Below are 11083 nucleotides of genomic sequence, written 5' to 3'. Positions count from 1 at the left end.
GAGTGTTATCTATAATTAATTAAAAAAATAAATTAAAATAATAATTATCTATAAAAGATGTCCTGATATGATGACACGTGTCCTGGTTTATTTTATCTATACTATATAATAAAAGAAACCAATAAAGGGACACTTGTCATTATTCTAGACCATCTTTAATTATAGATAATTATTATTTAATTTAAATTATTAAATATTAATTAAATTAATATAAATCTTATCAACTCTAAATCATTGACATAAATAAATACTTAATATTAGTATTTTCTTTCTTATCTAAAAATTACATTATCCAAAAATATTTCATAATCACATATTATTTATTCTTTGGTTATCATTTACTTTTTTTTTTAAATCTAATTAGTTATTATCATATGAAATCTAACCGCATTAAATATAAGCAATTATTATTATTATTATTATTATTATTATTATTATTATTATTATTATTATTATATTAAAACTACATCTAAAACGTATAAACAATCAAAATATTATCTAAAACATATAAACAATCTAAATATTAACATCATATTAATTTATCCAAAGTTATATTAAAACTAAGAGTAAATTATGATTTTGGCCTCTGTGATTATATCACTTTTACCCCTTTTTAGCTCAAAAAGGAACCCAGCGTCTTTTTTTTCTAACCTTTTTGGCCCCTAACGTCTTTTTTAAACCCTTTTGGACGCTATAAGTAAATGGATGAGGTTAGTGTTAGGGGCCAAAAGGGTTAAAAAAAAGATGTTGGAGGATCAGATGTTGAAAGATTCTTTTTTAGGCTAAAAGGGTAAAAGTGATATAACCACATGAGTCAAAATCGTAATTTACTCTAAAATTAATATAAAATTGAAATATATGTCATCTGCATGCAATATGAACAAGACCTATTAATACAAAATGTTATTACGATATATTTGACAGTAGATAATCGTAAAGTCTTATCTAAACTAAAAACTTTTCTTCTTCTTGGTAGATCAAACGAGTTTTAAACATAACTTTTTTTATTATTTAGTATATAAAATTACATTTCTTCCACCCGTGAATATACAGGTTTTTTTTTAAATATAACTTTTTTGTTGTTTTTTATTTTTCCGTACAATACACGAGGTTCTTAAAGATATATTTTTTATTATTTAATATATAAAATTATATTTACTCAACACGTGTAAATGAATGAGGTTTTTAAAAATAAATTATTTTTTATTTAGTATATAAAATTACATTTATTAAACCCGTGTAATACACGGGGCTCTAACCTAGTTATATAATACTAGGTTATCACCCGGGAATGCTTCCCGGGTTGTTTATTTTATTAGTTAATAAACATGTTTTTATTAGACCAACATTTTGAGGAAAGACTGTAGCCTTTTAAGCATTATTATGACCATGAACAACATGAATCCCGTAGATTAAAAATATCCCTAAACGTGTTGGTAAAGAACCCTTTTCGAAATCGTTAACCATGTTGACCCATGCCTCAAGGGTTGCTTGTATGGATGGAACACTACCTCCACCACCTAAGACACTCCCTTAGATCACAAGATAATTGAATCAATATAGAGTTTATATAGTACCGAACGGTCCGTTAATAAAACGAATATTATTGTTACCCTGTCGCGTTTCGGGAAAGGGGTTTACAATTTAGGCGCCTATGTTCGAGTTGTGTTATTGACAATTGATTTTACCACTCGGCAACAAAATTTCCTAGATGCGACTATAAACTGTAAAAATCCAAGTATTACGATTCAACTCATACCAAACAATTACATGCATATATCCTACACAATTTGTCCCAAAAGTATTACTCTCAACACATATCATTTCCATTTCTTTCATTATTGACATGAAACAAGGTTCAAGGCTGTTAATAACGTTGATAATACAACTAATATGCCAATTTAATATACCAATTGTACATACAAAATTCAAATAGTAGAATAAAAGGAGTTAATAAGTCGATCATTCTTACAACCACATTTGCATTGACTTCATAATTTAACCAAAAAAATAAGAAAAAATGGAGGTAAAAAGAACAACCTTGACAATATTATGTTACAGCAAGAATATTTGCCAATAGAGCTTAGATCTTACTTTTTTGTATCCTCTTATTCGGCAACATGGTTATAATCATAATTTTATAAGATTGTCTCAAAAAGATTGGCTGCATCTTGATCGATTTTATATGCTCTGGGCACTCTCATATTCCACAGCGATACCAAACTCATCCTGAAGCACTCACAATCTCATCCTGCGAATAAGATTCACAAAAAACAGATACACAAACCAGATAATAGTGAAACTATAACATAAAGTTTATTCATTTATTAATTTGGAGTTGGTGTGTCGAGTGAATCAGCTTCTAGTGAAACAAACTTTGATTGCCCGGTAAGTCGGTAACTGAAATTTCATCATTTAGAGCCCACCTTTTTCACGGTCTCTAGCTTGGCTTGCAAAAATATGCCCGGTAAGTCGGTAACTGAAATTTCATCATTTAGAACTACCTGTTTTGACCCCAACTCATTTTGACCCATTACCCAACTGGCTCACTTTGGTAATAAAAGCAATTAAAAGTTAATATTATTGATGTCTAACCAAATATAGAGGATGAATTGTGGAAGACTTCCATAGCAGGCAAATAGTAAAGTTCACGATGTTGGCTTTATATATTTGGTAGCAGATCTATTAAGCATTTCAAATAGGTCTAAGCTTATGACTTCCAAAAAAAACTTGTTTTCATATAAGGGTTTACATATGCGTACAAACTCACAAAACACCTTCCACAATACCAATACCAATACAAATACAAGATTCCACATATATGGGCTACCACTAAATTTAACTCTTAGATGACTGGTTCAAACTTCAAACACACCTCAACATGTATATTGTTTCTACAATAAACAGGTTAGGCCACACATCTAGGAAACGGTCATATGTTATAAACCACACGATTCTGAGAACCCTAATACCCTATATGTCAACTGGAGAATGCTTCCTACAAATTCCCATAGCATATTAGATTATATCCCATTCTTACATGTTGTGTCTCAATATTCAATATACATCGGAACATTTAATTTCAAAAGATCAAATCTCACCCAAATATACATATACAACCTACACAGCAAGCAAGTGCATACAGAAACTGACATGACTTACTGTTAGCCAAACGTGTTTACAGTTTTAACTCGACTCGTCAAGACAGTTTCAGATTAATTAATATAAACTTTTAGTAAAACTTACAAAAAATGATGATGAAAATGTGCCCTAACTGATTCATCTGAAGCCGCGTCGTTTGGAGGAAACTTCAACGGCTGAAAAGCGTTTGTTATGATTCGGGTCTTTCCCGTGGCGACGATTATCTGCCTCAATCGTTGTTTGCTAACTGGAATCCTGTTTATTTATCTACGTCTAAAGAAGATATCGAACCTAATGATTATGAAGTTGGGTTCTGGAGAGGTAGTCAACTGACAGTGGAAAGTTTGAACTGGTTGCTTGAAAATGGGTTTAAAACGATCATTGAACTTCGAGCAGAAAGTGTTAACGATGTATTCTACGAAACCGCATTTCAAGATGCACTTTCGTTTGGTAAACTTGAGCTGATCAAGCTTCCGGTTGAAGTGGGGACCGCACCATCGTCAGAGCAGGTCGAGACTTTTTCAACTTTAGTTACTGACTCGATGAGAAAACCGATTTATCTTCATAGTAAAGAAGCCGTTTGGAGAACGTTTGCAATGGTTTCTAGATGGAGACAGTATATGTCTAGATTCAGCTCACCGAGTAACGTTAAAAATCACGATCTGTCAGAAAAGAAGTCATAAGTTTCATCAGACTTAAAAGCAATGGAAAAGGAAAGTGAAGAATCTTTAACTGCAAGTAACAATTATAAAAGCACCAATGGGGCTTACATGAAAACGTTGAATAACGACGATGATCAAGACGGGATTTGGCTTGATTTCAGTGCGAATCCTATTGAATCCCAGTTACCACCCTGCTATGTTTTCTCCAGAAAAGAAATGTCCATGTTTTTTCAAAATAAAAGGTGTTCGCCTTCAACATATTTCACTTTCGAACGCAAACGATTAGAGAACCAAATGAGATCGAGGAAGAAACATAACTACAACGGGTCAGTTTCTAGCATCAACAGTCAACTTTAACACAAATGTTTCCCAAAAAACTCATAGGATTTTATACAAAAGTCAACTTTATTATGTCAAGTGTTTGCCTTCTTTTCCTTGACCCGTGAGAGAAATGAATAGAGCCCTACCTTTTTTTCTTATCAATATCCTCAAGGCGGCATTGTTTTAGTCCTCTGTTATATCAATTTAAACAAAGTCAGCTTGTCAAAGATCCATTAATATCAGAGACAACACCTTTATATGCATCATATCACAGTAAGAACACCAGCTAAATGTAACTACCAAAAAAAAAAAAAACTAAGTGAAGGTCTTACCTCGTCAAATGTGTATCACTGACCAGCATTCTCTGATCTTATTAATAACTGCATCATCATATGGACCTGGAAAGGGAATATACTAAAGATGGTCACTTTTACATGTCTGTGCAGTTTCAAATGACTTTCTAAATCAAACAGTATTATTTAACCCCTGGACTTGCACCTTCTGTCAAAAAGATATAATTTGGATCAGCAGGAAAACCATCCCGAGCTTCAATACCAGCAACAATGGTGTCGCGCAATCCTTTAATACCCTGATGCCAAAACCAAACCAAAACATAACGTGTCTGTGAACTTACTTAAATAGCCATGGCTTTTTCTGGCATGTTTCAACTGATACGCATGTGTGTCTACTTGTTCAAATTGCAGAGCTACAACGGAGTTAATTACCTGACTGTGGCTATATGCACCAGCAGCTCTTCAAGATTTTTGATACAAGATCATTGATGCAAGTTTTATGGAATCTGCACTGAAAGAAGTTAGTAAAGATATTTGTTGATCCACCATGAAAATTTCATTCAAGAACAATAAATTGTTTCTATGGATATATATTTTGTAAAAAACAAATTAATACCATTTTTTCATTGCCAGTGCCTCGTCTACACCCCCTCCTCACCCTCACTCTCTTTTTTTTCTTCACCTTAGTCCAGATTTTAAACAAACAAAGGTTTTCAAGAAAATATCAAGAATAAAGATCAAATCCCCAAATAAAGGTGTAATCTTTTTATGCAGAAACAATAAATAAAAGCAAGAATAAACCATAGAATCACCTTAAATCTTGAAAACAATCCCATCTTGAAACGACCATTGATTTCATCATTTTCTTCCACCTACATCATCGAGAAAAATAATAGGTAAAACAAATAATAACAAATATGCAAATCAAGATCCTCATGTCAATCATTGAAACCCTAAAACCAAAGTAATAGAAATAAATACAACCCTAAAAGGAGATTGAGACGCCGATTCAAAGAAATAACACTAACAAAGGAACCGTATAGCATAACTGTTTAGATCGAACCAAGAACAGAGTGAATCTTTATCGATTTCAACAATCAAGGAAATCCTAAAAAAGAAAAACAAATTGATGAACCGTAAACAACAATTGAACTCCTATTGAAAGAAAACTCAAATCAGAAAAACAAATGAATAACATACCTAATCGAAGGAGGAAGAAATAGAAAATGGATTAATCTCCTTCTTTAGGAAATGGAATAATCTCTAGCAGCGAAAACGAAAGAGAATTGTGTTAGGGTTTCCCACGCATATAATACTTTTGTATAACAAATCAGAGATAGAATCGAAAGGCTTTAACTTACCTTGAACATAATCATCAGAAGATGGATGTGGTGCCATCGAATGTGGGAAGAAGGGCGGCGATTTCTTGATTGCGGAGTGAATTAGGGTAGGCGATTAAGGAATTAGGGTTTTTTAGATGTTTTATATAACCGGGTCATAATCCGGATCCCGTGTTAACCCGTTAAAGAATAACATTTACCATTTATTTTCCCGCCAAAAAGCAATCCAAGATGCCCTAATAACGCGCCACGTCAGCCCAAATCCTTTCGTTTATTATATCTCTCTACTATAATAAATCAAAGTATGAAAATCCCATGTGTCAACACCACAAGATCCCTCCCTTATCTCTCTCCTATGTGTCATTTTCTAGAAATTTTCTTTCTTTTTTTAATCCTATGTGTCAATTTCTAAGATTTTTCTTTTTTTTTAATTAAACCTAAAGCCTGAATTTTGGGGGGACCCAGCTCTTAACTCATCACGTGAGTGTGCAGATGAAACCAAAACTCATTTCAAATTTCAAATTTCAAATTCAGTTTTGTCTTTCTTCATTCTCTATCAAAGTAGGTTTCTGGATCTACTCTCTTCCCAATTCACACACCTCCTCCATGGAAGTGTCGAAGATCAATTGGAAGATGATTGCCAAAGTAATTGGCAAGTGAAGTATCTGACGCATATTCTGGTCGAACTCACCAACACCGTCATGGAAGTTACATACGATGTTCTTCTCCTTCACCTTCTCCTTCACCCCTTCATACCTGAAACCCTATCTGAATTTTGGGGACCCAGATCGGTTGGTTTTCTGTTCCTCGGAGATTACATTATCGCTTCTGATTCCCATTTTCTTTCTTACTCTTCAACATTCTCTACAAACCCTAGAATCCAACGTTGTTCATCCTGTTGCTTTTGTTCAATAAATATCCTCAATCCTTCACCAAGTCAAACATTCTGAGACACTTTTCACAAACCCTAAATACCTACACCAAGCATTTGTGTCTTCTTCGATTCATTTGCTTTTTATTCGATTCATCATTCAGTTATTTAAGGTTTGTATTATGTTATTTGTGTTTAGGGTTTTACTTTCTGTTAACTAACTATTTTTTCGTATTTTAATCTGCAATCTTGATGGATTAGTTTTTTATCAGGGTTTTGCTATCCCTCTTCAATCTGTTACCGCCAGAAGGTAAGTTAATGTTCTCCATTCGTTTGTTATTTTCTCTTTAATTTGCCATCTCTTAATCCACCCATTCATCTCTTCAACGATTAAGGTTTTTGTTTCCCTCTTCTTAATGTTGCTACATTTAAGGTTGTTTTTTCGATATAATTTTTACCTTACTTATTTGTGTTCCCAATTTGTATTGTATTTGTAGTACAAGATTGTTGTTTTGGCCGTGAATCTTACGGCATAAGTGACATCATGTTATGTTTTAATTAAATAATCTTGGTATTTGCAGCTTTTTTTTTCCGTGGAGCCATGGCGATTCTGCTGGTTCATGTTGTAACTGGCAAGTCATCATTTAACAGTAATTTCTTATACCTCTCATATACAAATTTAAATCATTAAAAATTAGCATGCTTAAGGTTTTTTATTTTCCAAACTGTATTTCATGAATTTTGCTGGTGTCATACTTTATTTTGCATCATCATTGTTGTTTATGCTCTGTTCTTGGCCATTCTCACACCAACCCTCATTTCTAAGACCTAAACATCATATGTGTTTTTTATTGTTTAACCGATGGTTCTTTATTTTTTAATTGAAAGCTCAAAAATCCCATAATTGATTCTAGATAATATATGTCAGTAGACAATTTATGATTACAAAGGGCAATTTAGTCATAGTGTAGGTTGAGGTTTTGTACATTTCCGGTGAAGTTAAAACTAAAGGGCATTTAAAAGCCTAATGTGATCCATATGCTAATCATCAATATGTTCTCTGTAGTCGGGTTCGGTTTTATTTTTTGTGGTAGTTGGTCGGGTCCCAAACTGGTTTTTGGTCCATCTCCAATGATTGAATTAAAAGAAAAAAGAACAGAAAGCTATACCCATATTACAAGAACAAGTATAACCTTAACTACACTATCATAACTGTCGATATACGATAACAACGTGTTATCCATGTAAATCCGAAAATATGATTTTTGTGATATCTACAAACCCAAAAAGTTGGTACAACACATGATCTTATTGTTGTACGCTACCTTAATCTTGGACTTACATTGCCAACTATTAGTTTGAAAGGTACCTGTTTAAGTTTATTTAGATAAAGGTTTTCCGTCATATATGTGTCAGCTTTGGGGCTTTTATTGTATTTCAATTGTTTGTGTTTTGTAGTGTTACACATGGATCTCTGCATTTTTCTTTGAGTGGTGGTTGGTTCGTTGAATCAGGTTTACCTCTTGCCTTCAGTATGCTACTTATTTCGGGTGGTCGGGTAAGGTTGTGAACTAAAGGCACTTATAAGTTGATCCTACATAACTGTTTGTTTTATAGGAAGATTCAGCTTTTCATGGGCGGCAAAACCAAACCCCAAATCTCATTTTAAATTTCAACTCACAAAAAGACCACTACACACCACGACTCAAATTCTCAAAACCAGTCATTCAAGATCTGCTTTATGTGCTCAACTTCTAGAGAGAGAAACCGATGAACGAGAAGTTGATACAGCGGCTGGAATCCGCCGTAGCACGGCTGGAATCACTATGTCTTCCTTCGTTCTTCCGATCCAACAACCATCAGGTATGTGTTTTTGAATCTGAGTATCCATGAGTTTTGGAACAATAATTACGATTTTTGAGGTCTACGGTTTCAATATCCATGAGTTTTGGAACAATAATTACGATTTTGAGATCTAGGGTTTCATAACTCACCAAATCGGGCATCGTGTAGTTTATAGTGAATCAAGTCTGCAGATTTGGGATGATGTCATGGGCTGTTCTTGCTGTCACCTATTGCATAAAGCAGGTAAGCAGCCCAAAAACATTAACATCGGTTTCTTGGATATTACATGCGTAAATTTCTGAAACGGGTTGATAAGGTAGCAATGTGTAATCCAGTATGAAACAAACGGCAAAGTAGCAGACTCCATGCTTGTAAATACCGTGTTGATGTTGGTTTACGTTACAAAATTCTTTTGGTGGGAAGCTGGGTGCTGGAACACAATGGATATTGCACATGATCGAGGTATGTATGTTAGTACGTATGTATTTTGCTGTCATGTTTTTTCATCATATTCTTACAATATATATTGATTACATTGGCAGCTGGATTTTATATCTGTTGGGGATGTTTGGTTTGGGTTCCTTCTATATATACTTCCCCTGGCATGTACCTTGTCAACCATCCTGTTAGTCTCGGACCGCAGGTGATTTTTTTTATAAATGAAATTAAAAAAAAGTATTTTTTTATACAAATAAAGGTGTAGAAACTAGAAACTGGGATTATTGGGTATAGCTAGCAATATCCATCCTAATAGCAGGCATTCTGTGCATATACATCAATTATGACTGTGACCGACAACGGCAAGAATTCCGTAGAACAAATGGGAAGTCATTGGTTTGGGGGGAAGCTCCAAGGAAGGTAATTTCTTTTTATGCTGATGTAAGACCTCACTTATATACCGGTTCTGGTTGAGACGACTCATTTTCTTATTTTTGTCAAAACCACGACGGGTTGTATTTCCAACGAACACTTTTTTCTAGACTTGGCAAACAGGTCGGGTTGGGTCATGGGTCAAAACGGGTTCGGGTCAAAACAGGTCAATTAGAAAAAGGTTGTTTTGGTTCGGGTCGGAACGGTTCGGGTCAAAACGGGTTCGGGTTAGGTCGGGTCAGATTTTTTTTTTGAACAATCACATAGCCTAGAACATTCAAAACTTGCTCGATAATGAATCATTAAGTAGAAAGAAATCACCACTAGCTGTACTTGATTCCACAATACTAAATGCAACATTAAAACTACAGCAATATCGATTTGGGGTCATTTCAAAAAAAAAAATGATTTCAATTACCTTTTCAAACAATATTTTAACCTAAAATATCAACCTCTTCAACTCAGCATCACAACTTATTGTTAAGAAAATGCAATGATAAAAAAATGGTCAAATCACTTCCACAAAGTTGTGTGTCAAACACATGGATACATGGAGAATGCAAGTTGTGGGTTTTCAAATAACCATCAAATTCTCTTCTTCTTCTTCGTTTATCACTCAAATGACAACCAAGAAGGTGATGATAATGGTACACCAGTGTCAGTGTTCGGAGTTTAATGGTGATGGAGGTTCACGCCGAAACGGTTCACATCGAAACGAAACGATTCGATTCGAAACGGTACGGGTCGAAACGGTTCGATTCGAAACGGTACGGGTCGAAACGGTTTGATTCGAAACGGTACTGGTCGAAATGGTTCGCGTCGAAATGGTTTGCGTCGAAACGTTTGCCTCGAAACAGTTGCATCATACAGAATATGGTTTTGTGAAGGTCTTTCTTTATGATTACTCATTAACTCCTTTTTTTCAGCTTATGAAACCAGATATCTTTGAGTTTATTGAGAAGAATAACTTGCAGAAATGATAACCGCAAGAGTAGAAGAGACCTTCAACAGCAAGTAAGAACCATAGGGTGACGTTACAATTCTTTTTTTCTTGGTGAATGTTGGTTAATTGGTTTTTTTTCCTTCTAATAGGTCTTTGTTCAATGGTCATGTGCAACTGTTGCAATGGGTCAAGCTGATTGATGCTGCTGAAGCAAGTGTGTTGTCCGGCTCACCTATACCCGCCTTTTTATACTTTAATTTTCCTTAAGTAAATGATGTTTTTTTAATCTTTTAATTATGAATATTTACTTTTACATTGTTGCCACGTGTATGTGTGTTTGTAGGATGTGGTCAAATGGGTTAACTATGTGTTTAAATGGTAAAGCGGTTTGGGAATGGCAATGGAAGCGCATGGCCACATTGGAAAATGACTCATCGGCTTACAAATATGTTAATCCAACAGTAAATAAAGGACAAAGAAGATAGGTTGTATGGGATGGAGGTGGAGGCACAAGAGAGTTCTCATATGGGATAATGCATCTATATTCTTGTGTTTATATTCTACCTTAAAAAAGAGTACATATACACACCATATGTTATTTTTTTTTAAACTTGATGGCCTAACTTATTGACTGTCCTATGCTTTAAAAGGTGTGAGCGGTTTCAGAAAGCTTATATGTGAGGATAGAGTATTTCACGTATGTGAGACGTTTGTATTTATAAAACTAATGGTTTCTCTACTTATCGTATTTTAACTTTTTAAATTTTTACACACTGACGAGATTAAAATATTAAACT

At 34.2% G+C, this 11083-nt stretch overlaps 1 protein-coding gene and 1 long non-coding RNA gene across 16 annotated transcripts; one reads left to right on the top strand and one right to left on the bottom strand.

Moving 5' to 3' along the window:
* Nucleotides 1-1880: 1880 nt before the first annotated feature.
* On the bottom strand, nt 1881-5909 carry LOC110942048. 14 transcript variants are annotated; one of them, XR_002594604.2, is made up of 11 exons: nt 5779-5907; nt 5618-5680; nt 5402-5525; nt 5230-5289; nt 5034-5099; nt 4850-4923; nt 4623-4713; nt 4457-4522; nt 3912-4315; nt 3247-3803; nt 1881-2251 (listed from the first exon to the last, which is right to left on the bottom strand). It is a non-coding gene; the product is annotated as an uncharacterized LOC110942048 (long non-coding RNA). The 14 variants fall into 14 exon arrangements; XR_002594606.2 differs by having other exon boundaries at nt 2022-3803; nt 4850-4928; nt 5779-5909; XR_002594600.2 differs by having other exon boundaries at nt 2022-3803; nt 5779-5909.
* A 410-nt stretch (nt 5910-6319) lies between these two features.
* On the top strand, nt 6320-11025 carry LOC110942049 (7-dehydrocholesterol reductase-like). 2 transcript variants are annotated; one of them, XR_002594616.2, is made up of 12 exons: nt 6320-6801; nt 6901-6938; nt 7210-7278; nt 8087-8142; nt 8246-8491; nt 8642-8716; nt 8809-8935; nt 9016-9116; nt 9206-9331; nt 10270-10357; nt 10436-10500; nt 10630-11025. XR_002594616.2 is itself a non-coding variant. In XM_022183749.2 (11 exons), exons 5-10 carry the CDS (start codon nt 8399-8401, stop codon nt 10321-10323), a joined length of 576 nt encoding a protein of 191 aa, XP_022039441.2. In that variant the 5' UTR covers nt 6327-6801; nt 6901-6938; nt 7210-7278; nt 8087-8142; nt 8246-8398; the 3' UTR covers nt 10324-10357; nt 10436-11025. The 2 variants fall into 2 exon arrangements, 1 of the variants encoding a protein (XP_022039441.2); XM_022183749.2 differs by having other exon boundaries at nt 6327-6801; nt 10436-11025.
* Nucleotides 11026-11083: the final 58 nt, after the last annotated feature.

This window comes from Helianthus annuus, chromosome 5 (assembly GCF_002127325.2).
Source record: "Helianthus annuus cultivar XRQ/B chromosome 5, HanXRQr2.0-SUNRISE, whole genome shotgun sequence".
Lineage (NCBI taxonomy): Eukaryota > Viridiplantae > Streptophyta > Magnoliopsida > Asterales > Asteraceae > Helianthus > Helianthus annuus.
Note: the sequence above shows the minus strand (reverse complement) of the source record. Positions and strands in the feature narration are given on the sequence as shown.